General features: G+C 47.1%; 1 protein-coding gene across 1 annotated transcript in view; it reads left to right on the top strand.

Moving 5' to 3' along the window:
- Nucleotides 1–26,840, top strand: part of TM9SF4 (transmembrane 9 superfamily member 4) — a 211,675-nt gene that overhangs the window by 16,471 nt on the left and 168,364 nt on the right. Inside the window, 3 exon segments of the mRNA XM_029612354.1 lie at nucleotides 1,826–1,925; nucleotides 2,108–2,276; nucleotides 2,352–2,481. Of these exon segments, the coding sequence (XP_029468214.1) occupies nucleotides 1,826–1,925; nucleotides 2,108–2,276; nucleotides 2,352–2,481 (399 nt within the window).

Raw genomic sequence — 26,840 nt, forward strand, 5'->3', positions numbered from 1 at the left:
GAGAGGATGTGGACATATAGCTACCTATATTCATATATGGTGGCAATGCCCGAAGGAACTTTTATTCTGGAAAGGGATCTTTGATTGGTTAGATACAGTGGTACCTAGATCCAGGGATCTGAGTCCTAAGTGTGTATTATTACATGTCCCTCTGGAAGGCTTCCCTAAACATATCCATACATTCTTTACCCAAGTCTTTATAGCAGCTAGGGCTGAATTGGCTAAGGCTTGGAAGTCACCAGACATCCCGTCTATGGCAGTGGTTCTTCATAGACTACACAGCCAGTACCATTTGTCTTATCTCACTGCTGTGAAACATGATACCTTGAAAACATGTCAGGCTGTTTGGCAACCTATGATCCACTGGTTACATACTCAGAACATGCCATCCTCTGGGGCGGATACTTAATGTATTCTTTCACTGACATAATGACAAGCTATAGCGCGAATGGCAGCTGGCAAGGAAAACAGATTTGATTAATATAGTTCAAAGTACTTTATTTCATCCATATTTTGCACTGTCGACAGCGGGCCCTTCACTTTGGAACTCGCTCCCTCCAGACCTGCGTCTGGAACCATGCCACACTACATTTAAAAAGAAACTTAAGACTTGGTTGTTCAAACTAGCTTTCCCCTACAACCAAGAACAGGAAAAAAGTCTTTTCACTCCCACAATGATATTTTTCAGATCTATTTTATTCTTCCTTATTCAATTAGAGATTCACATATTCATGCTGACTACATACAGTCTACATACATATTCTCATGTGGACTTACATATCTCCATGTTATTTATTGATTTATTAACCGCATGTTTATTAACGGTTTAATAGTATTTACTATTTGCTTACTTAATTTGTTTCAAAGTAAAAACTTGTTTACTTCGTTTGTTTCAATGTAAAAACTTGTTTACGTCTTTTGCTCAATGTAAAACTTCGTTTTTTAATCCTGTTCTATGTAAACCGCTAAATGTAGCGATTGTTACTGTTCTATGTAAACCGGGGTGATATGTATATTATACAGGAACCTCCGGTATATAAATTATTTAAATAAATAAATAAATATTTTATTACCTTTTATTTTACAGTACTTCTCTTACATAGCTTTTATATAATGCGGAGACCTGGATAGGTGGGGAGGGGGGATTGGGGAGTTATGTATATCCAAATAGAGAATATTATGTAGATATGTTAGATTACGCAACATTATCCGGTATAGCTCTGTACACCAGAATTACGATATTAAGGATTTGGGGACCTATTGCATTAACTACATTTGTCACTTGCTTGTTGTATCTGAAGGTACTTTAACCTATGTATAACCATCTTTGCCTTGGTTCCTTGTATTTCTTGGTGTTTTTGCTATGTTTAACACAGTATATGCACTACAAATAAAAAAAAAAAAAAAAAAAAAAGATCAGCAGCACACAGCACTGTTTTTAACATGTGCGTTGTAGTAGTTTATTTATTTTATCTCATGGCTAACTTAATAGAATTACACAGAGTATGAGAATTGTACCTGTAAATAAGTAACTAACTTGCATGTATATATGGTCCAGACTTACCTCACTTAACAAATAAGATTTATTATGACATGATGTAACCGAACCTTTTTGGCACTTGTTAGAATGTACTACCGTACACATCTACCAACTTTAATTTATGTGCCTGTATGTAAACCGTTGTGATGGTATATAACTTAACAACGGCATAGAAAAGATTTTAAATAAATAAACTAATTTGTTCCTTCCCTTCCCATTGTTTTCCTTTTCTCTCTTTTTAATACATGCTCTCTGTCTCTATACTTCCTGTCTTTGTTTTCCCAGGCTGTGAAATTGACTAGTTCCCGCACCCAGCTTCCATATGAATATTATTCTTTGCCTTTCTGCCAGCCTGATAAGATCACATACAAGGCAGAGAATCTAGGTAAGAAATCAGCAATAGAAGTGGGTTTGCTGAGGCTGTAGATAATGGGTATGTGGAAAGTTGAGAGGGCTTATGAAGGTATTAATAGATTGGTGTACATGGGGAAAGGCATCAGGGAATCTAGAAAGTTAGTGAGGAAGGTTCAGGATGAGTTGTCTTATGTTTTTGTGTTTCCCTTGAAGGGGAAGTTCTGCGAGGGGATCGGATTGTCAATACTCCTTTCAAGGTGCTGATGCACAGTGATAAGAAATGTGAAATCCTATGTTACAAATCTGGCAAACCTGCGATCCTGAGTATGCAAGAGAGCAAACTGATTGCCGAACGCATCCGTGAGGATTATTACATCCATTTGTGAGTTTTGTTTTCTATTCCATGCCTTAGATCACGATGGCACTTCAGATCTGATAAGTAGCTGTTTGCTTTTAGAATTGCTGATAATTTGCCTGTGGCCACCCGTCTGGAACTCTATTCCAACCGGGATGATGAAGAGAAGAAGAAGGAAAAGGATGTGCACTTCGAGCATGGATACCGGCTTGGGTTCACAGACAACAACAAGGTAAAACACCATCATGCAGAACCAACAGAAATGTAATCTGTGTGCCTCTTATTAATAATAATAATAATAATAATAATAATAAAAAAAGACACAGGTCAGAAACAGGAGCCTGGTGATCTGTGAAAGGCATAACCATGATTAGCTTTGTAGAGGAGGTAGAAAGAGAATGTGCATTGAGTATGAGAGATTCATTCTTTTGGGATGAGGCATAATTGAGGAAATGCCTGGTGGAAGTATTTTCGAAGGGGTGTTTATTTATTATTCCCCACACCAGTCCAGATGGATACATTTTCTCCCCTACCAGCAGATTGAAACAGAATAAAAGCTTTACTATACTGTTGGTATTTCTGCGAGCAATGTTTTATTTTTAAACTGAACACAGTCTTCCCAGATGGATTAAATGAATCTGTAGACCGGCACACTTTATAGTTCTTCTATACATACATAGCTTGGTATATTCCACAAGTAATTCCTTTAATATAGGAGCAATCTTACTATCATTGCAAGATCAGCCAATACACTCCTGCCATTTTTTCCCTTTAAACAAGGTGACTCTGTCCATGGATGACTCATTAAAATGGCGATGCTAAAAGCAACCTGTCAGAATTATATATCATAACATCGATGTTAGCTAGAATTAAAGAATAGCAAAAATGAGCTTAAACTATTATGTCTGCACAAGTGTCCTTTGAGGAATATATTATAAAATGCTATCACCGTGTAATACGCTATCAATTATTTCCTTTAGCGTCTGAATTAAACCTTAGCTGAGCACGATTTCATTAACACCAGCTTCTTTATGTGCCCCGATGCAAATAAGTAAAACACTACCACAGTGTTGGGCCTTTATTGAAGAGACTACAGAAAATTGTTCTCTTCTAACAGATAAGTAGTTTTATCTGATCTTAAATATTTTTTAAAAACTGCGTATGTCCTATATCACATGATGCTTTGAAACTAAATGTCAGTCACTCTGACAAATGAATGCAGTCAATGACTCAGTATATGAAGATCATGAACACAATACGAAATAATATGATTCAATGATTCATGTGCTTCTCTTGGTGAATTTATAATATTATGTACCGCAGAGGTTCAGCAGCAATTGGAAGCTGAGTCGGGCTCTGCTGTAGAGTGCAACAGGGTGGGAATAGCAGCCATTTTGTCCTCTTCCCCCATGGTGCAGTGTTTCTCCAGTGAAGCTGCTGCAGTCCCCCAGTTCTGACCTCTGCTGCTGGAGTGGTAAGGGGTCTGAGGAGATGGGGGAGGGGGGGCTTCTGACATACAAGATTTTGAGGAAGCGGAAGCTGCAGATCTTTCTCTGATTATGTTTTAATTATGCATAAGACATTCTTAAATTAAGAGGCTAGTTCCATCAGGTCTGGCAAAAAGGTGCCTGTATCCCCATCCTGTCCTAAGAAAAGGAGACTGGAGGCTGAGCTGGATTTGGGTTTGGACTCTGGTTTCAAAGGATCTGCCTGTGGATCTCCCTTAGGATGGGGATGAGGATGGGAAGCCTTTAGAGGAGGGAGAAATCCCTATAGTTGAGGGGGATGACCTGAAGGTGGTATGTCTCTTTTTTTTTTTTTCTTCAAAGGGATGATTGTTCACCATGCTGTATCAGGCTCTTGTGTAAGTAAAAATCAAAGAAAAGGGAGTTGAACCAGCAGAGGAAGGAGACATAAGTCCCTCCCTACTTTGGAGGGACTTAGGGGTCCTGCTAAGGCCTCTCTGTTTCATTGCACGATTATCGCTTTAGTTTTTATAGAATGGGATACTCTGGAGGCTGGCCTGAGGGTGGGCTGAGCCATGACTAATTTGTATCCTCTTCTGGAGGATGCCTTGGAGTGCCCAAAGTTGTTGACCACTGTTCCTGAATATAATTCACTTTGCAGTGCCTGAAAGGCAGATCATAAACCAAATAATTAATAAATAAATAAGTAAAGACCACTATCCCTGTACAGGGTGGTACTGCTCTGAAGCATTCTCAGGACAGGAAGATGAAACGACTTCCCAAAAGGATTTTTGAGATTTCTGCATTGGCCTTCTGGGCGACTGTGTGTAGTAGTTTTATGACTCAGGTGTGTTTGCATTGGGTCCAGCAGATCCAAGTAGCAGATTCTGAAGAAATACTTTCAGAGCAAAATGTGGAATGCCTGGAATCTGGTCTAACCTTTTTTGCAGATACTATATATGATTTACTGCACACAGTGGCTAGAAACAGTGTCCTTCAGTGTCTGCTCTGTGTCTGCTCTGTGCCTTCTTTGGTTGTGCAACAAGGCAGTGGATTTGTGGTCCAAATCCCAACTTGGTAACCTCCCCTTTTGATGGAGACTTCTTTTAGTGGAGGATTTGAGAAGCTGATGAAGCACCTGATGACTCTTCATACTCATAAGTTGCCAGAGGATAAACCTAAGTGCCCTTCAAGGCCTTTCTCAGTAAGCAGAAGTTCTGGAAAACCAGACATTATTGCCCGAGAAAGAGTTCTGCTTCACAGTGTCATTGTCCTGGTAAGTCTCAGTCTTTTGGGGTGCCCCATTTTCTTAAGGAGACTCTCGGTTCTGTCATTGCATAGGTCAAGAAAGGAAAACGTTTGGTGTCGCTGGATCTTACTGAGGTCTATTTACACTTCTATTCGGAAGGACCAATAACAGTTTCTCAGGTTTCCAATGCTAGGTAGCCATTTGTAGTTTCAAGAGTTAACATTTGGCCTGGTGACAGCTCCTCGCACGTTTTTCAAGATAATGATGGTCATAGCAGCAGCTCTCTGCAGAGATGGTATAATGGTGCATCCTTTCTTGGATGATTGGCTAATTGGGGGGAAATCCGCTTGGTATACAGGGTGGTTCTCCTGTTGCAGAGTCTTGGCCTCTTGGTCAGTTTTGCAAAGAGCAAACTGGTGCCTTCCCAGATCCTGGCATATCTAGGTACTTGTTTCGAAAAGTAGATGGGGAAAGTTTATTTTTACAGTGGAAAGAAGTTTGACGCTCCAAGACCAGCTTTGTTGATTGCTGTGCTCGAAAATTCCTAGGGTTTAAGATTGTCTTTAGTTGCTGGGATCTATGGAGCCCACATTTGACCTGGTCCTTTGGGTACAGGCTCATAAGAGACTTGTATAGAAGGCTCTACTCTCTCAATGAATCCTCAGTCACAGAATTAGGAAATCAGGTTGCCTCTTCAAGGGGAAGTCAGGACAAGTTTTTCCTGGTGGCTCTTGCAGGACAGTCTATCCATGCGTGTAGAGTTAGAGAGTGACCAAGGATGCCAGTCTGAGCAGATGGGGAGCCATCTGCCAAACGTGAATGGCAGATTCAATGGATCTTGACGGAAACTTCTGGTCCATCAGTCATTTGGAGACCAGTGTGATCAGGAACATAACATAAGATATGCCATACTGGGTCAGATGGGTCCATCAGCCCAGCATCCAGTTTCCAACAGTGGCCAATCCAAGCCACAAGTACCTTGCAAGTACCCAAACATTAAATAGATCTCAAACTACTATTGCTTATAAATAATAGAAGGTTTCCTAGCATGTAGCCAGATGGACTCAGGACCAGTGGGTTATGTGCTCTTCTGCTAGCAGATGGGAGACGGAGTCAGATTTCAAAGCTGACGTCACTCTAGATATACCCCTGCAGTACCCTCAGCTCTTCAGTATCTGTCCATCTCCTAGCAGATGCGGACACTATCCCACACACTAGAATAGTGTTAGTTTTTTACCTTACAGAAGATTGAGCGCCGCTTTCCTGCGGTGATACCTAAGGGTCCCTCCCCCAGTCGAATTCCTGAGGTGATTTCAGTATCCCTCAGAGGTGTGCCTTGATCCGGTAGCCGGTTCCTGGTGTGGACTTAGCCCCCAGAGTGGCTGAAAGGCAGCGGGTGCACAACAGAGTGCGGCAGTGAAGGTAAAACCCCCGTAGCTGGAGACCGTCCAGCACACGATCGGTAAGTGCCGAGAACAGGTAAGCAGAAAACTTTAAATTCAGGTCTCTGGTCTCCGGGGCTTGGATTGCCGTACCGATCCCTCTCTTCTTCCGACGAGGTAAAAAGGGAGTGCCGATCGGGTTGAGCAGCCTTGGTTGGGCTAGGCCCCGATCTGGTGCAGGGGTCCAGGCACGTGAAGACCCTCGGGGGCGCCATCTTATGCACGGGGGTGTCGGCGCCATCTTCCCTTCTCGACCGGCGATTCACGCGGGCAGGCTGGACGGCCAGTGCTCCCAACTTGTGCGTATCCAATATAGATGCACGCACAGCTGCGTGCATAACCACGCGCACACCGCACGCATAACTACTTGCACAGCCACACTTACAACTACACGCATGAATTGTGCTCACATGTATAACTACGTGCACATTGAATAGAGGCAATGGCACCGGCGTCCAAAAAGCCCAGAAGGCACTCTCTTTGCACAGCCTGCCACATCAGAGCCACACAGCCTGATCTGGAGTCCCACTTGTGTCGTCATTGCGAAGAAGCCCAGGGGGGGACCAAAGCCTGGTCCCTTACTGTCTGAGGATGGGTCCGGAACTACTACATTCGATAGCACCCCGGACCTATGCAACTCCAAAATGGCTTCCCCACAGGAGGGCTCCTACTCCGACTCCACCTGGGATTAACATGGACCCAGGGACCTTCTCCTGGTTGGAATTTTTTCAAAGACTGCAAGCCTTCGTTCAGGCGAAATCAGCCCCAGCTGTGACCTGGGTTCAACCCCTGCCGGAAGCACAAGATCCTCCGGGCCTTGCTCGGATGCCTCAAGACATGCCTCGCCTAACCAAGAATTTCCTGGACAGGGACCTGGACACCTCAGATGATGATGGCGGCTTCCTGGAAGAAGGAGAAATCCCTCCAGGCCTGGAACCATACCGAACCATGCTTCACTTCTTCCACAGGGATGAATTACCGGCCCTTGTTTCCCAGACTCTGAAGGCTCTGGGTATTCCAGGCACGGGACCCTATGGTGGAACCAAAGAAGAACCCCATCTTGGTGTCCCTGTGTAAAGCCTCATGCTACTTCCCAATGATGGAAGCCATCCAGGAACACATCGACCTGGAGTAGGATGTGGAGGCCAGCTTTTAAAGGAGGTCGGGCCTTGGAAGCCTTATACCCTCTGGAACCAGCGACCAAGGAACGCCTGCGTTTTCCAAAAGTGGACGCCATGGTCTGGGCCATCTTAAAGCGAACAACCATTCCCGTTGAGGAAGGAGCGGCATTGAAGGATACTCAAGATAGACGATTAGAATCCATCCTTAAGCAGGCCTTCGACGCAACAGCAATGACACTACAGATTGCTTCTTGCTACGCACTGGTGGCACGTTCCTGTTTGCTCCTCTCGAGAGAGGCAAACAACTCAGGAACATATACCGGTGAAACGATTGAACTGGCAGCAGCCTTTCTGGCAGACGTAAGCTCAGATCTGATGCGGGCCTCAGCCAGAGGAGTAGCCTCGTATTGGTGGCCAGAAGACAGTTATGGTTGAGGAATTGGTCTGCGGACGCGACCTCTAAAGCGAATCTCACAAGGATGCCCTTTAAAGGATCTCTTATTCGGAAGTGAATTGGAGAAGTTAGCCAGTGAGTGGGGCAAATCTCCAGTGCCTCGGCTACCGGAGGACAGGGGCAAAATATCCCAGCACCCCTCCCCCAAAAGAACTAGGGGCAGAGGCTCTCAACGCTTTTGCCCCTACAGAAACTCGCAATTCAAGTCACCTCATCCCTTAGGAAGGTCTCAGCCCTTTCGGAACCGACAAACCAAGAGAGGAACAGGCCCAGGGGCAGGCTCCAGCTGTACTCCCCAATGAGAATGGAACGACCCATCCTTGGGAAGAGGAAATAGGGGGTTGACTTTCCCTCTTCTATCAATGATGGGTCGAGATCACGTCTGACAAATGGGTGCTAAACATCATTCGAGAAGGCTACTCTCTGGAGTTCAGGAGAATCCCTCGGGACAAATTTATGATGTCACCCTGCCACTCCCACACCAATAGACTGGCAGTGGAAGCCACTCTAACAAGACTACTCAGCCTGAAGGCAATAACTCCGGTTCCTACGCCCCAACAAAATATGGGGAGATATTCCATCTATTTTATCGTTCCCAAGAAAGAAGGAACATTCCGACCCATCCTGGATCTCAAGAACGTCAGCTGTCATCTGCGGATACTACACTTCCGCATAGAGTCTCTTCGCTCCGTAATAATGGCAGTACACCAGGAGAGTTCCTAACCTCCCTGAACCTCTCCGAAGCCTACCTTCACATTCCAGTCCATCAAGATTACCAGCGTTTTCTATGCTTTGCTATACTGGGCCACCATTACCAGTTCTGAGCGCTACCCTTCGGCCTAGCAACCACCCCCAGAACATTCTCCAAAATTATGGTGGTCGTGGTGGCAACACTGAGGAAGGAAGGGATTTTGGTACACCCTTATCTGGATGACTGGCTGATCAGGGCGAAGTCTTCAGAAGAGAGCTAGCAGGTGACCCCAGAGTCAAGAACCCTACTGCAGGAGCTCAGTTGGGTCGTGAACACGGTCAAGAGCAATCTGCAGCCCTCTCAGTCTCTAGAGTACCTGGGGGCCTGTTTCGACACCAAACAAAACAGTCTTCCTCCCTCCCCTGAGGAGAAGGAAGCTGATGGGACAATTACGACGATTGATGACCAATGCATACTCCAAGGTGTGGGACTATCTTCAAGTCCTTGGCCTCATGGCATCAACCCTGGAGGTTGTTCTGTGGGCAAGGTACCATATGCGACCACGCCAGTGATCCTTACTGTCACGCTGGAACCCACTGTCCCAGGACTACCCAATTCACCTCCAACTACCAGCAGAGGTACGTTCTCAGCTTCAGTGGTGGCTACAGGAAGACCGGCTAAGCAGAGGAGTAAGCCTATCCCCACTGAACTGGATCTTGCTCACCACGGATGTGAGCCTGCGAGGGTGGGAAGCCCACTGTCAGGAACTGACGGCCCAGGGACAATGGAGCAAGGAAGAGACGGGATGGAACATAAACTGCCTGGAAGCTCAAGCAGTCAGGCTAGCGTGCCAGTGATTCAGCCACAGACTCCGAGGCAAAGCGATTTGAGTAATGTCGGACAACGCTACAACGGTTGCCTACATCAACCGCCAGGGAGGAACCAGGAGCCAGCAGGTGTCTCTGGAAATAGACCTTCTCATGGCATGGGTGCAGATAAACCTACAAGGGATCTTGGCCTCCCACATCGCAGGAAAAGACAACATCTCAGCAGACTTCCTCAGTACAGAGAGCCTGGATCTGGGGGAATGGATGCTGTTGACTACAGCCTTCCAACTGATAGTAAATCGCTGGGACCTCCCAGCCATGGACTTACTGGCCACCTCCCTTAGTGCCCAAGTCCCCAGGTTCTTCAGCCGCAGACGAGAGCCACACTCCCAAGGGATCGACGCTCTCGTCCAGACCTGGCCAGAGGAGGACTTACTGTACACCTTCCCTCCATGGCCACTACTGGGCAAGGTCATCCACAAGATAGAACAGCACAGGGGACTAGTTCTACTTGTGGCCCCGAATTGGCCAAGACGCCCATGGTAGGCAGACATACAAAGACTCCTTGCGGGAAGCCTTCTGTGCCTACCTTCACACAGGGACCTTCTCCAGCAGGGCCCGATTCTTCACGAAGATCCATCTCGATTCTCTCTTACGGTCTGGCCCTTGAGAGAACTCGCCTGAAGAAGCGTGGTTATTCGAAGGCTGTGATTGACACCCTGCTCCACGCGCACAAGTTCTCAACATCTCTGGCATACATACGGATCTGGAGAATATTCGAAGCCTGGTGTGAGGAACGCGGGATACTCCCACGGACGGCCAAGATCCCCATAATTGTGGGGTTCCTACAGGACGGTATGAAGAAGGGGTTGTCACTCATCTCCCTCAAGGTCCAAGTGGCAGCTCTCTCCTGCTTCAGAGCCGAAGTGAACTGAATCAGTCTATCAGCTCATCCTAAAAGGGGTTAAGCAACTTCGGCCACCCCTAAAGTGGCCGGTGCGCCTATGGAACCTCAATCTGGTATTAGACTTCCTAGCAGGGGCTTCCTTCAAACCAACGCGCAGTCTGCCACTACACTTCTTAACATTGAAGACGGTATTCCTGGTGGCAATATGTTCAGCTCGTCACATCTCTGAACTACAGCCACTATCCTGTCGGGAATCATTCCTTAGGTTTACTCCTGGAACCATACAGCTGCGCAAGACCCCTCTTTCCTACCGAAAGTGGTTTCCGAGTTTCATTTGAACCAAGCTATCTCCCTACCATCCCCGGATGAACATAAGAACTCTGAAGACTCATGCCTTCTTCACCATCTAAATGCTGGCAGGCTCCTGGTGCGATACCTGGAAAGATCAGAACCGGTGCGCAAAACGGATCGCTTGTTTGTTCTTCACAGCGGGAAGAAGCAAGGAGAAGTGGCCTCGTGGGCGACCATAGTCCACTGGATCAAGGAAGTAATCAAGGCAACCTATATGGAGGCAGGAAAGCCCTTACCACTGCAGGTTAAGGCTCATTCGACTAGGGCCCAGGCAGTTTCTTGGGCAGAAACCAAGCTGCTGTCGCCCGCCGAGCTCTGTCGGACGGCGATGTGGTCCTCCCTACACACCTCCTCCAGGTTCTACCGCCTGGATGTTCAGGCCTGAGAAGATGCAGCCTTCGCAAGGGCAGTACTAAGTGGGCCATGGGCAGCTTCCTGCCCTGCCCAGGAGTAGCTTTTGTACATCCCGCTGGTCCTGAGTCCATCTGGCTACACGCTAGGAAATGGAGAAATTGCTTACCTAATAATTTCATTTTCCTTGGGGGCGGATTTTCAGAGCCCTGCTCGCGTAAATCCGCCCAAAACCGGGCGGATTTACGCGAGCAGGGCCCTGCGCGCCGGTGAGCCTATTTTACATAGGCTCACCGGCGCGCGCAGAACCCCGGGACTCGCGTAAGTCCCGGGGTTTTTGGAGTGGGCGTGTCGGGAGGCGTGTCGGGGGTGGGGCCGGAGCGCGCGGCGTTGCGGGGGCGTGTCGGCAGCGTTTTGGGGGCGGGTACGGGGGCGTGGCTACGGCCCGGGGCGGTCCGGGGGCGTGGCCGCGCCCTCCGTACCCGCCCCCAGGTCGCGGCCCGGCGCGCAGGAGTCCCGCTCGCGCGCGGGGATTTACGCCTCCCTCCGGGAGGCGTAAATCCCCCGACAAAGGTAGGATGGGGGTTTAGACAGGGCCGGGCGGGTGGGTTAGGTAGGGGAAGGGAGGGGAAGGTGAGGGGAGGGCAAAGGAAAGTTCCCTTCTAGGCCGCTCCGATTTCGGAGCGGCCTAGGAGGGAACGGGGGTAGGCTGCGCGGCTCGGCGCGCGCAGGCTATACGAAATCGATAGCCTTGCGCGCGCCGATCCAGGATTTTAGCCGATACGCGCGACTACGCGCGTATCTACTAAAATCCAGCGTACTTTTGTTTGCGCCTGGAGCGCAAACAAAAGTAGGCTATTCGCGCTCGTCTGAAAATCTACCCCTTAGTGTAGACAGATGGACTCATCCCACCCATGGCTGCCCCAGAGAAGGAGGACCTCAGAAAGCAAACCTCGAGACTAAGCAAATATGGGTAAGCTGTTGCCTACCCCTAGTTCAAGACACCCACAGTTTGTCCGGTGTCGGCGTTAATTGATTGAGTGCACTGGCGGTCTCCAGTTTTTGGAATCAGTTCAATCAAGTTTAGTAAGTTTTAATCAAGTTATTTAAGCAAAGATATATCCACAATGGCTTTTTGAAGAGAATACTGAAGAGCTGAGGTTACTGCAGGGGTATATCTAGAGGGACGTCAGCTTTGAAATCTGACTCAGTCTCCCATCTGCTAGCAGAAGAGCACATAACCCACTGGTCCTGAGTCCATCTGTCTACACTAAGGAAAACAAAATTATCAGGTAAGTAATTTCTCCATTATGGATTTTTCCTCTAGGAACTTATCCAAACCTTTTTTAAACCCAGTTACACTATCTGCCATAATCACATCCTCTGGCAGTGAGTTGAACTATGTGCTGAGTGAAAAAGAATTTTCTTCGATTTGTTTTAAAAACGCTACTTGCTAACTTCATGGAGTGCCCCCTAGTCCTTCTATTATCTGAGAGAGTAAATAACTGATTTACATTAACCTGTTCAAGTCCTTTCATGATTTTGTAGACCTCTATCATATCCCACCTCAGTTGTCTCTTTTCCAAACTGAACAGTCCTAACTTATTTAGCCTTTCCGCATAGGGGAGTTGTTCCATGCCCCTTATTTTGGTCACCCTTCTCTGCACGTTCTCCAGTGCAACTATATCTTCTTTGAGATGAGGCAACCAGAATTGCATACAGTTTTCAAGATGCGGTCTCACCATTTTATTTGCTATTCCCTTCCTAATAATTCCTAACATTATTTGCTTTTTTTTGACCGCCACAACACATGGAACTGATAGTTTCAATATATTATCCACTATGATGCCTAGATCTTTCCTAGGTGGTAACTCCTAAGATATAACCTAACATTGTGTAACTGCAGCAAGGGTTATTTTTCCCTATATGCAACACCTTGCACTTGTCGACATAAAATTTCATCTGCCATTTGAAAGCCCAATCTTCCAGTTTCACAAGGTGGTCCTGCGATTTATCACAATCTGCTTGAGATTTAATTACTCTGCATAATTTTATGTCCTCCACAAATTTGATCACCTCACTCATCATACCCCTTTCCATATTATTTATAAATATATTAAAAAGCACCGGTCCAAGTACAGATCCCTGAAGCATTCCACTGTTTAACTTTTCCCACTGTGAAAACAGACCATTTAATCCTTCTCTCTGTTTCTCTTCTTTTAACCAGTTTGCAATCCAGAAAAGGACATCACTTCCTATCCCATGACTTTTTAGTTTTCTTAGAGGTCTCTCATGAGGGACTTTGTCGAATACCTTCTGAAAATCCAAAAACACTACATCTACTGGTTCACCTTTGTCCACATGTTTATTCACGCCTTCAAAATAAAATGTAGGAGATTTGTGAGGCAAGACTTCCCTTGGGTAAATCCATGCTGGCTGTGTCCCATTAAACCATGTCTATTTAAATTTTTTGTGATTTTATTCTTTATAACAGTTTCCATGGTTTTTCCCGGCAATGAAGACAGGCTCACCGGTCTATAGTTTCCTGCAATACCCCTGGAGCCCTTTTTAAATATCGGGGTTACTTTGGCCACCTTCCAGTCTTCAGGAACAACGGATGATTTTAATGTAGATTACAAATTAATTGAAATAGATCTGAAACTTAATTTTTTAGTTCTTTCAGAACCCTGGGGTGTATACCATTCGGTCCAGGTGATTTACTACTCTTCAGTTTGTAGGTCTGGCCTACCACGTCTTCCAGGTTCACCGTGATTTGGTTCAGTTCATCTGAATCGTCACCCTTAAACTGTTTCTGTAACCAGTATCTCCCTAACATCCTCTTCAGTAAACACTGAAGCAAAGAATTTGTTTAGTCTTTCCGCGATGGACTTATCTTCCCTAAGTATCCCTTTAACCCCTTGATCATCTAATGGTCCAACTGACTCCCTTTCAGGCTTTCTGCTTTGGATATATTTTTAAAAGTTATTTGTTTTTGCCTCTACGGCCAGCTTATTTTCAAATTCACTCTTAGCCTGTCTTATCAATGTCTTACATTTATCTTGCCAATGCTTATGCTTTATCCTATTTTCTTCTGATGGATCCTTCTTCCAATTTTTGAATGAAGATCTTTTAGCTAAAATAGCCTCATTCACCTTACTTTTAGCCATGCTGGCAATCATTTGACCTTCCTTCTACCTTTCTTAATGCGTGGAATACCTTGCAATTTTTTCAGCTTCTGGTCAGAGGCCAGACAATGAGAGTTCTGTCAGGCAATATGAAGGTGGTTAGTGCAGTTAGTGTAGCTGGGTTCAAAAAAGGTTTGGATAAGTTCTTGGAGGAGGAGTCCATTGACTGCTATTAATTGCATCAGTAGCATGGGATCTTCTTGGTGTTTGGGTAATTGCCTGGTTTGGCCTCTGTTGGAAACAGGATGCTGGGCTTGATGGACCCTTGGTCTGACACAGCATGACAATTTCTTATGTTCTTATGGCAGATGCTTACTTATTTAATTTATATTCTGCTTTTTCAGGCACTTCAAAATGGATTAAATTCAGGTACTGCAGGTATTTTCTTATTTCCAGCACTACCCTGACAGAAGCAGCTCAGGAGCCGTGGGAGTCTGGTGGAGGAGAAGGGGTCTTCGGGGATTGACACTGAGGGTGAATGGAGAATCTGGAAGAGGGCAGCTTTACTTTAAATATATTTAGAGATTTGGGACAGTGGGGTGTGTGTGAGGGGGTGTGTGCCCCTGATCTGAATAATGAGACATGGTTGCTAATTTAGGAAGAATAGAGGTTCCACAGCCCTACAGAGCCTTATTGGAAATTTTGAGAGGAAGGGAGATCAGGCTGCAGGCCTGTTGACATCTTTTTTTTTTTTGGTTGTTTTAAACTGTGCTACTTAACCCAATATCTTTTGAAGACATCCATTTAAATAGCAAGTTATCTAGCCATAAAAGGCCAGATAAATTTAAATTTGTTCTTAAGCAGGTCTAAAGTTATACAGGTAACTTAGCTGGTTATAGTTTAAAAAAAAAAAATCTGCAAAGTAAGGTGGATAACTTAATTCCTCCTTGGAATGCCTCTTTTTTTAATCTGGCTAAATTTTAGCTGGATAATGACTTATCCACCGAACTGTAATTGGATTAGGGACTCAGTATCCAAAAACTTAGCATTTAGATGGATAACCTGCAAGTTATTAGTCTAAATGACTTTAAATATTGACCTCCAAGAGTCCAGTGGTTGCCTTGGAAGTGGAAATGTTAATTCAACAGATGTAGCAATTTAAAGATTTGTCAGTATCTCATATTGCTGGGGTATAAAATGTGTAGGTAGTTTTTTTTTTTGAGCAGTCTCAGACTAGACCCTGGGGAATGGGAGATGGTGGAGAAAGTGGTCGCTCAAATTGGAGCCAGGTGGGGAAGTCTTCAGTTGGACGTCATTTCTCAGCTATGGCCTTTCAGATTCTGCTTTATGCGTTCCCTCCTTGGCTTCTTATAGGCAGAGTTCTGGGGTGGATAGAGAGGCATTTAGGCTTGGTGATTCTGGAGGCTCCAGAATAGCCCAGACACCCATGGTTTGTGGACCTGTTAAGTCTCAAGATGGAATATCTGTTGTGGCCCAGTCATATTCTCGATCTTCGAAAGGGTCCCATTTCCTTGGATCAGGTGGATTATTTTTGTCTCATGACCTGGCTCTTGAAAAGTGAAACATAGAAAAGATGGCAGAAAAGGACCAAATGGTCCATCCAGTCTGCCCAGCAAGCTTCTTAAGGTAGTAAGAACATAAGAAATTGCCATGCTGGGTCAGACCAAGGGTCCATCAAGCCCAGCTTTCCTAGCATGTAGTAAATGGACTCAGGACTAATGGGTATAGTGTACTCCTGTTAGCAGTTGGAGATGGATCAGATTTCAATCTGATGTCAGCCCCTAGTACATATACCCCTGCAGGAAGTGCAGCTCCTCAGTATTTTCCGTCTCCATAGTAGTTAGGGACTATCTGCACGCTCTCAGAGCGTTAGACCAAAATTTAAGAAAATTAAAGAAATTTAAAGAAGAAACCCACCTGAAGATGAGCCCCGCACTCTTGCGGTGATACCCTCGGGTCCCTCCCCCAGTTAAATTTCCCGAGGTGATCTCCGTGGTCCCTCGGAGGTGAGCCTCGGTCCGGTGGCCGATTCGCGGGAGGGACCTAGCCCCCGAACCCTCGGGCGCGGCGTAGAGGCAGCCTCGGTCTGGCGGCTGCATCGCGGCGAGGACTTAGCCCCCGATCTCAGGCGCGGCTGAGAGGCAGCGGGTGCACCCCCTCGAGCGTGGCGGTGAAGGTATTTGCCCTCTCCCCCCGCAGCCGGAGACCACCCGGAGCGAAACTGGGAAGCGCCGAAGACAAGGTAAGGTGGAAATCTTCTACTTAATCCGGTCTCCGAAGATCGAGGAAGAGCACAGGTCGGCGATCGGCATCTGTGCCACCGGTTTGATCCGCCCTAGCAGGGCTAGGCCCCGGCCGTTCCAGGGTCTGCCCACTTGGAGACCCTCCGAGGAGGTCGCCATATTGCCCACACGCTCGCCGTCGCCATCTTGGCCCTGTTCGCCGCGCCACTCGCCGTCCAATCCGAGTGCACAAATTAAGCTAAGTGCACAAAAATTATTTGTGCGCATAATCTTAGGCACACATAAAACATTACGCGCATAAGTTACGCTCACATTTCAAGGCGCTCATCTACGGCTAGACGCACATCTGCGCGCCCATATCAGACGCAATGGAGCGCATAAGAACATACACGCCCACAGAAATGGCACCTCCAGAAACAGGAATAAAAGCTCAAGGCCTCTGCCTAGCATGCCACATCAGAGCCGCACAGAGCGAGGAAGCCGACGCCCTATGCGCACACTGTGAGGAGGCCCTGGGAGATCCAGGTCAAGTCCAGTCCCACCCAGGGCCCAGTGCTAGCTCCTCAGGGGGCACCCCGAACCTAGCAGGCCCCAGTGAGTCCACCCCACAAACGGGGTCCCTCAGGGAACCGGTGCCCCTCAACTTAGACCCAGCGTCGATCTCTTGGGTAGAGTTCTTTAAAGAGATTCATGCCTTTGTCAAGATGCAAACTGAACCCCGGGCGGACCAGCCATATGCACCTCCGGAAGACCCTCACGCCCCAGGACCCTCGAGGCCTAGGCACAGGCTCCCACCACCCAGAAGCCCCACCTACGGGGACACGGACTTCTCCGAAGAGGAAGCCGAGCCCCTTGAGGAGGGGGAACTTCCCTCGGGGACAGAGCCACACCGAACCATGAGACGCTTCTTCTCAAAGGATGAGCTCACGGACCTTGTATCCCAATGCCTATCGGAAATCGCCATACCGAGCCAGGGCACCTCGGGGGAACCTAGAATGAACCCCCTGCTGGAGGGCCTGCGACAGACGTCTCACCATTTTCCTCTCTTACAGGTGGCACAACAGCTAATTGACCTGGAGTGGAATGCGCCGGAGTCCTCATTCAAAGGGGGCCGAGCCTTATCGGCCATGTATCCCCTGGACCCAGCGACCAAGGAGCTTCTGGCGTGCCCTAGAGTGGACGCCATAGTTTGCGTGGTCACTAAGCGCACTACCATCCCAGTGGAGGGAGGAGCGGCGCTCAAGGATGCACACGACCGACGCCTGGAAGCCATACTGAAACAATCATTTGAGGTGGCAGCCATGTCCCTGCAGATTGCGGCCTGCTGCACCGTGGTGACACGTTCCTGTTTATCCCAAGCCAGGAACAACATCCCGGGAGAAGACATGGAATCAGCACTATCATTCCTCACTGATGCGGCCTCCGATTTAGTGCGCACAGCAGCCAGAGGAGTGTCATCCACAGTGGCAGCCAGGAGACAACTCTGGCTTCGAAATTGGTCTGCTGACGCCTCCTCCAAGACACGCCTCACGAGAATGCCTTTCAAAGGATCCCTCCTCTTCGGCAGCGAACTAGAGAAACTGGCCAACAAATGGGGCGACTCCCCATTACCTCGCCTGCTGGAGGACAAGGCGAAGAGAATCCAGCGTCCCTTCCCCAGGTCCACCAGAGGCAGAAGCTCACAGCGCTTCAACCCTTACAAGAACAACTATCAAGCGCCCCACCCTATGGGCAGGTAACAGTCCTTTCGGAACAAGCACAACAAGAGGGGAATCAGCTCTGGTCCAGGCCCCAGCCGCACCCCACAATGAGATTCAGCCGACCCATCCAAGGGAAGAAGCCATAGGGGGCAGGCTAACCCTATTCTACCGCAGATGGGTCGAGATAACTTCGGACAAGTGGGTCCTAGCCATCATCCGAGAGGGCTACTACCTGGACTTCTTTCGAACCCCTCCGGACAAGTTCGTGGAATCTCCCTGCCATGACCCCCGCAAGAGGGCGGCGGTGGAAGCTACACTGACCAGACTGCTGGCCCTCGAGGCCATAACCCCGGTACCCACATGGGAAATAAATACTGGACATTACTCCATTTACTTTATCGTTCCCAAGAAAGAGGGTACATTCAGGCCCATCCTGGACCTCAAGTCGGTCAACCAACACCTAAGGATCCCACGCTTCCGCATGGAAACCCTACGTTCAGTCATACGTGCAATACAACCAGGAGAGTTCCTCACATCCCTGGATCTGTCGGAGGCCTACTTACACATCCCAATTCATCAGGAACACCAGCGCTACCTACGCTTCAAGGTCCTGAATCAACACTACCAGTTCCGGGCACTACCCTTCGGGTTAGCCACTGCCCCCCAGACGTTCACCAAGGTAATCGTAGTGGTGGCGGCAACTCTCAGGAAGGAAGGAATCCTCGTTCATCCCTACCTGGACGATTGGCTAATCAGAGCAAAATCACCGGAAGAAAGCCACCAAGCAACCAGCAGAGTCATAACTCTAGTAGAAAGCCTAGGATGGGTAGTCAACACAAACAAGAGCTCCCTTCAGCCCTCGCAGTCGCTGGAATACCTAGGAGTCCGATTCGACACCAAGGAAGACGAGGTCAGCCTGACCCACACGAGGAGATCAAAGCTGTGGAACCGGCTCCAGACCTTACTGAGCGCCTCCCGTCCCACAGCATGGGATTACCTGCAAGTCCTCGGTCTAATGTCATCCACACTGGAAGTGGTGCCATGGGCGTGAGCCCACATGAGGCCCCTGAAACGCTCACTTCTATCACGGTGGAGTCCACGAGCCCAGAACTACACCGTACGCCTACCACTACGGCCACAGTCCAGACCCAGCTACAGTGGTGGCTACAGACCAGCCACATGAGCAGGGGATCAAGACTATCCTCCCCAACCTGGACCCTGCTCACCACAGATGCCAGTGTACACGGGTAGGGAGCACACTGCGAAGAGCTAACCGCCCAAGGGCGGTGAAGAGGTGGGGTGGAACATCAACCGCCTAGAAGCACGGGCGGTAAGATTAGCCTGCCTGCGGTTTGCCCACAGACTTCGAGACAAAGCGGTCAGAGTGATGTCGGACAACGCCACAACGGTGGCCTACATCAACCGGCAGGGCGGAACCAGAAGCCAACAGGTCTCCTTAGAAATAGATCCTCTGATGGCCTGGGCGGAAGCAAATCTCCAGGACTTCTCCGCCGTCCACATCACCGGGAAGGACAACACTACGGCAGACTTCCTCAGCAGGGAAAGTCTAAACCCAGGAGAATGGAAGCTGTCACCCACAGCCTTCAAGATGATAGTGAATCGGTGGGGGACTCCAGATATGGATCTTCTAGCGAACAGATCCAACGCTCAAGTACCCAGATACTTCAGCCGCAGGCGAGATTCACAGTCCCAGGGGATCGACGCCCTGGTACAGGCCTGGCCACCGGGGACCCTGCTATACGCCTTTCCGCCGTGGCCCTTGCTGGGCGCAATCATTCACAAGAGTCAGTGGCACAGGGGGCTAGTTCTTCTGGTGGCCTCGGACTGGCCAAGATGACCCTGGTATGCAGACATGAGAAGACTACTGGCAGGGAATCCCCTACCCCTGCCTCCACACAGAGACCTGCTACAACAAGGTCCCATCCTCCACGAGGATCCAGCTCAATTCTCTCTTACGGTCTGGCCATTGAGAGGGCCCGCCTGAGAAAGAGGGGATACTCGGGGGCGGTAATAGATACTCTCCTCCGAGCACGCAAGTTCTCCACATCTCTAACATACATAAGGATCTGGAGAGTCTTTGAGGCCTGGTGCGAAGACCGCAATGTCAAACCACGCTCCTCTAAAGTTCCCGTGATCCTGGAATTCTTACAGAATGGACTACAGAAGGGTCTGTCCCTCAACTCCATCAAGGTACAGGTGGCCGCATTGTCATGCTACGGCTCCAGGAGTGAGGACGACAGCATAGCCTCGCACCCAGATGTATCACGCTTCCTGAAAGGAGTCAAACACATTCGCCCACCACTAAAGTGGCCAGTGCCCCTGTGGAACCTCAACCTCGTCTTGGAATTCCTAGCGGGATCCGCCTTCAGACCCTTCCGAGGCCTGTCCCTCCGTCTGTTAACCTTGAAGACTGTGTTCTTGCTGGCCGTGTGCTCGGCCCGCTGCATCTCAGAGCTACAGGCACTGTCCTGCCGTGAGCCATTCCTCCGACTCACCCCGGGGACCATTCAGCTGTGTACGGTTCCCTCCTTCCTCCCCAAAGTGGTCTCTCACTTCCACCTTAACCAAACCATCTCACTACCTACGATGGACGGCTTGAAGAAGTCAGAAGAAGCCCGTAGTCTGCGCCATCTTGACATCGGCAGACTCCTATCCAGATATCTGGAGATGTCGGAACCAGTACAAAAGACGGACCACCTTTTCGTCCTTCACAGCGGGAAGAGGCAAGGGGAAGCGACCTCGCGGGCAACCATTGCCCGCTGGATCAAGGAAGTCATCAAGGCGGCCTACGTAGAAGCGGGAAAACCACCACCTCTACAGGTCAAGGCCCATTCTACCAGAGCCCAGGCGGTTTCCTGGGCAGAAACTAGAATGCTGTCACCTGCCGAGATCTGCAGGGCGGCAATGTGGTCCTCCATCCATACCTTCTCCAGATTCTACCGTCTGGATGTTCAGGCTCAGGAGGAGACAGCATTTGCAAGGGCAATCCTAAGTGGACCACGGGCAGCCTCCCACCCAGTTCGGGAGTAGCTTTTATACATCCCATTGGTCCTGAGTCCATCTGCTACACGCTAGGAAATGGAGAAATTACTTACCTGATAATTTTGTTTTCCTTAGTGTAGACAGATGGACTCAGCAGCCCACCCTCTGCTGCCATTATACATGATCCTTCAACGAATCAAGGGTAAGCCATGCTTTCATTCACCTAGGGCATCCACCCTGCCGGGTGTCGACGCTTTCCGGTTGAGCACACTGGCGGTCTCCAGCTGTAGTCAACCAACCAGTTCAAGTTAATCAAGTTTTTAACGTTCTAACAAAAGTTATCTAAGTTAACCATATTAAGTTAATCAATCAGTCAGTCACACATATATCATAAGAACATAAGAAAATGCCATACTGGGTCAGACCAAGGGTCCATCAAGCCCAGCATCCTGTTTCCAACAGTGGCCAATCCAGGCCATAAGAACCTGGCAAGTACCCAAAAACTAAGTCTATTCCATTTAACCATTGCTAATGGCAGTGGCTATTCTCTAAGTGAACTTAATAGCAGGTAATGGACTTCTCCTCCAAGAACTTATCCAATCCTTTTTTAAACACAGCTATACTAACTGCACTAACCACATTCTCTGGCAACAAATTCCAGAGTTTAATTGTGCGTTGAGTAAAAAAGAACTTTCTCCGATTAGTTTTAAATGTGCCCCATGCTAACTTCATGGAGTGCCCCCTAGTCTTTCTACTATCCGAAAGAGTAAATAACCGATTCACATCTATCCACAATGCTTTGCAAGGAAGAATACTGAGGAGCTGCACTTCCTGCAGGGGTATATGTACTAGGGGCTGACATCAGATTGAAATCTGATCCGTCTCCAACTGCTAACAGGAGTATACTATACCCATTGGTCCTGAGTCCATCTGTCTACACTAAGGAAAACGAAATTATCAGGTAAGTAATTTCTCCAATGCTGTTTCCAACAGAGGCCAACCAGGCCACAAGAACCTGGCAATTGCCCAAACACTAAGAAGATCCCATGCTACTGATGCAATTAATAGCAGTGGCTATTCCCTAAGTAAACTTGATTAATAGCCGTTAATGGACTTCTCCTCCAAGAACTTATCCAAACCTTTTTTGAACCAAGCTACACTAACTGCACTAACAACATCCTCTGGCAACAAATTCCAGAGCTTTATTGTGTGTTGAGTGAAAAAGAAATTTCTCTGATTTGTGCAGTTTACTCCAATGTCCCTCTCAAGGGCAGTAATGGTCGCTCCATGGAGTTATCCCCAAGTTTTATGATACCCATAAAAATTTCATCTAGCAACTTTTTTTTTTTACTGGGCGATGAGCTTTCTTTAAAATTCAAACAATGTGGATTGTTGTGTTTTGCTTATGGACTTGGACGTAGAAGCAGTCCTGTACTTTTTCCCTTATGTCTGCGTATTAGTATTCAGATTATAGAAGTCAAGCCCCCTTGGTTATTGTCTGGATCCTATTCCTCTTTTCCTCTGCCGTTGAAGTGGGGAACAATGTTGCAGTTAAATTAGAATCGTCAAGGCATATTGGTTAAGTGTAATGATCTCCATGCCTTCTGATAAGGGTAGTAACCACCATACCAGCAAGTTACCCCTCTGCACGCTTTTCTCATTTCCATCCTCTAGCCTTTAGAGATCCACAGTGTTTATCACGTGTCCTTTGAATTCTTTGACTGTTTCATCCTCACTATCTCCTCCGGGAAGGCATTCCAGGAATCCACCAATCTCTCCATGAAGAAATATTTCTGACCTTGGTGTTCTGAGTTGTCCCCCCATGGACTTTCAATTCATGACCCCTAGGTCTATTGTTTTCTTTCAGACGGAAAGGGTTTGAAGTCCATGCATTAATAGAACCTTTCAGGTATCTGAATGTCTGTATCATATCACCCCTGTTCCTCTTCTCTTCCAGGGTATACATATTTAGATCCTTCAGCCTCTCCTCATATGTCTTCCGATACTGACCCCACACCATTTTGCTTGCCCTTCTCTGGACCGCCTCTATCCATTTTGAGATATGAACTCCAAGTCAGGCCTCACCAAAGTCCTGTACTGTAAGCAGGTTTAGGGGTGCAGGGACCTGTCTGCAAAAGGACACTCCCAGTTCACCTTCCACTTCACTTCATGATCCTAAGCTGAGGAAAAAGACAACGTGTTCTCCTCAGAAACAGATTTTATTTATTAGATTTGGCAGGATATAGCATTTAGAAAATAATTCCTGTCTCTAACATCCTGGTCACTAAACAACAGTTTTCCCTAAAGAAATTTCTATACCGTGGGTAGTAATAAACATGCCATAAACCTTAGCCTGCTTAATATGTTAATACGTATGGCTAACTTACTCACCCCTGGTCCCAACTTCAGGCTATATACCCCTCTGTTCACCTCTGAAGCAGACGCTGGCTGGAGATCTGGAGAATGTGTGCATGGAAGGACTTGCTTCCTGGGTTTGGTACTAGCAGAGCTAGTGGCGATCCAGGAAGGAGACTGGCTTCTGGCTCTGGTACTTGCCGGGCTGTCTGGGGTTTGCTCTTGCTCCTCACCGTCTCTGACTCCGTGTCACTCTCCATACCTGAGCAGGGTGTCTCCTCTCTCCGGTCTCCTTGCCACACCTCATAATATCCCTCCTCGATAGCAGGGGGTGCCGATCTGCTTCAGGCTGCCCTTTCTTTTCTTTCAGGAATCTCTTCTGGTTTCACCTTGGGTATTGCTCCCAGGGTTCGCTCCCCTTGGGGGTCCTTCACTCCATTTCTCTTATTTGCCTCCCTGTCTTTTACTGTCCAGCTGTTAAATATGCATAAGCTCATGCATAATCATGTGGTGGGTGGGGAGAGTCTTTGCCGCATTGCAGGTCTTTTCCCCCTCCCCATTTCTTCGGGGGAAGAATTGCCACGTCTGTATGCCAAGCTGTTATGCCAGAATGTTTTATTTTCTCTCTACCTTCTCTTCCAGGGTTGGGGGTCTTTCTGATTTCTGGACTTGGTTGACTGGTCCCTGACTCCGGCTTATAAGCTTATGTTGTTGCTTTGTCTCTGTCTTTTATTTTTTTCTTTTTTTAAACAGACACTTACAAACAGGCAGACGAAGATAGCTTATCCTTCAGTGTAAAGTTCTCAATAGGGCAAGGTTTATTCTTTTTCCACTGAGATGGTGCTTTGGGGCCTGTCAATATTTGCATATTTTTTGGTGGTTATGATTCATATTTGCTGCTTTCAGTGATAAAACATGGGATATCTCCCTACAGTGCAAGGATATTATCGACTCCTTTCTTTTACTGGTTATTCCTCTCTCTATGCAGCCCAGCATTCTTCTGGCTTTAGCTATAGCCTGGTCACATTGCTTCACCATTTTCGGATCTCCAGATACTATTACCCCAATATTCCTCTCATGGTCCGTGCACATCAGTCTTTCACCCCCCATCACTTACAGTTCTTCTGGATTACCGTACCCCAAATGCATGACTCTGCACTTCTTGGCATTGAATCCCAGTTGCCAAATCTTCGACCACTCTTCAAGCTTTCTTAAATCTCTTTATTATTTTGATAATGGTATTAGTTTGCTAGTTATTATTTTTAAAATCCCTGTGTGTGTTTAAGGGAAGAGCATGGGTCTCTGACTTTCTGGGTGCGGTATAATCAGTTGCACAACAAGAGGTAATCAAGCCGTGCACTACTAAATTCCAGTTACACATAATATTGTGGCAAAGCTAACCTGGCTCCTGGATCCAGCACAACTCACCTAGTTCCTGTTTTAGCTAAGTTTTAATAGTCTAATATAACTTTATTCTGCATTTATCCCAATATGTTGTGCTTGTTTGTGCTGTTTATTCCCTCCTTTTTCCCTATCAACCCTAGAGTGTTTCTTCCTTAAATTATTCTTCCAAGGACCTAGGATAATTGACTAATATAGGCCTGAAGTACTAGTCTCTCAACTAGCTTATTAGTCACTATTAGCAAGATGTCCTTTATTCGGTGCAACAATTATGATGCTTATGTCCCAAGGCCTATCTTTTGGAGATTTAAGGGTTGTCTAATTTGCCTTCACTGTCTGCCATGAGTAAGGAGCTAATATACCTGAAGGAGATGATATACAGGATTCAAATATCCTCTCCTTCTCTCACAACTCTCACAGAGGAGTCAGAAACCCAGGTGCAAATGGTTTACAGTGGGTTCTGGTAGAACAAGACCTGTGAATCTGAGGCATCCAGTTTCCCCAACTGTGAAGTTATACTTAAGAGTGAAAGACTGTTTGGAGGAGATTATTATGCTGTTGCAGGCCAGAAAGGCATCAACTTCCTTGGCTTATGTATGTGTCTGGAGGGTGTTCGAGTCCTGGTATCAGTAGTCATGATTTTCTCCATTTCAAGCATCTATTCCTGTGATTCTCTATTTTTTGCAGAAGGGTTTGCAAAAGGGCCTAGCCTTGAGCTTTCTTATGGTACAAGTGGCAGCATTGTCCTGTTACGGGGGGAAACTTCACCGGTCTTCTGCATATTGTGAGACTTTTGAAAGAGTGCAGCATTTGTGTCCTCTGAGTTGGCATTTGGTTTTGTCATGGAGTCTCAATTTAGTCTTGAAGGCTTTGTGCAAGCCTACATTTAAGCCTTTAAGGAGGGCATCTTTGAAGGATCTTACTCTGAAGGCTGTGTTTTTGGTAACTATCTGTTGAGCGAGACTAGATGTATTTGTGAATTGCAGGGATTATCATGCAGGGATCCCTTTCTTCAGTTTTTGGAGGATGGGGTTTCTATCCATACCATACTAACTTTTTTTTTTTTCCCCAAAGATGGTTTCCACTTTTAATGTGTTTCAATTGATTGAGTTGCCTCCATTTAAGAAGCTTAGGTCCAGTTCTACAGCGCTATCTCAGGACCTTCATATTTTAGATCGATTTATTTATTTATTGGAATTTCTATACTGATATTTGGTAAAACCATCATATCTGTTTACATCGGTTCACATTAATTTACAGATAACACGAATCAACTAAAATCAATGTTCGTAGAGCTCGCTTGAGATATGTGAAAGTTACGAATGATTTTTGGAGATCAGATCACCTTTTTGTATTGTTCACTGGTCGCAATAAAGGGAAGAAGGTGTCTACAGCAAGTAATGCTGGATGGATTAAAGAGGCAGTTGTGCTAGAGTACACTAGTGCAGGGTTGGAAGTGTCCGTATGTCTGAGGGCTCATTCTGCTAGGGCTCAAATGGCTTCTTGGTCCGAGTGTCAGTAGCTTTCTCCATAGGATATTTGTAAGGCGGCTACTTGGTCTTCTTTGCATACTTTTCCAAAACAACAGATTGGATATTCGGGCTCCAGACACGACAGTGTTTGGTGCCAATGTAGTGCAATTGGTCTTTCAGGTTTCCATTCAGTTAAGGGAGGCTTGGGTATATCCTATCTGTCTGGACTGGTCTGGGAGAAGAAGATAAGGAGGGAAAAATGGTTTTTTACCTATTAATTTTCTTTCCTTGAGTCCCCTCAGACCAATCTAGAATCCTGCCCTTTGATTCTGAAGACTGACCTTCCATGTGTATTATGTATATAGTTATATTTATTCATGTATGTTAACCCTACATGCTACAAATTTGTTCT

This window comes from Rhinatrema bivittatum, chromosome 8, assembly GCF_901001135.1.
Source record: "Rhinatrema bivittatum chromosome 8, aRhiBiv1.1, whole genome shotgun sequence".
In the NCBI taxonomy this organism is placed as follows: Eukaryota; Metazoa; Chordata; class Amphibia; order Gymnophiona; family Rhinatrematidae; genus Rhinatrema; species Rhinatrema bivittatum.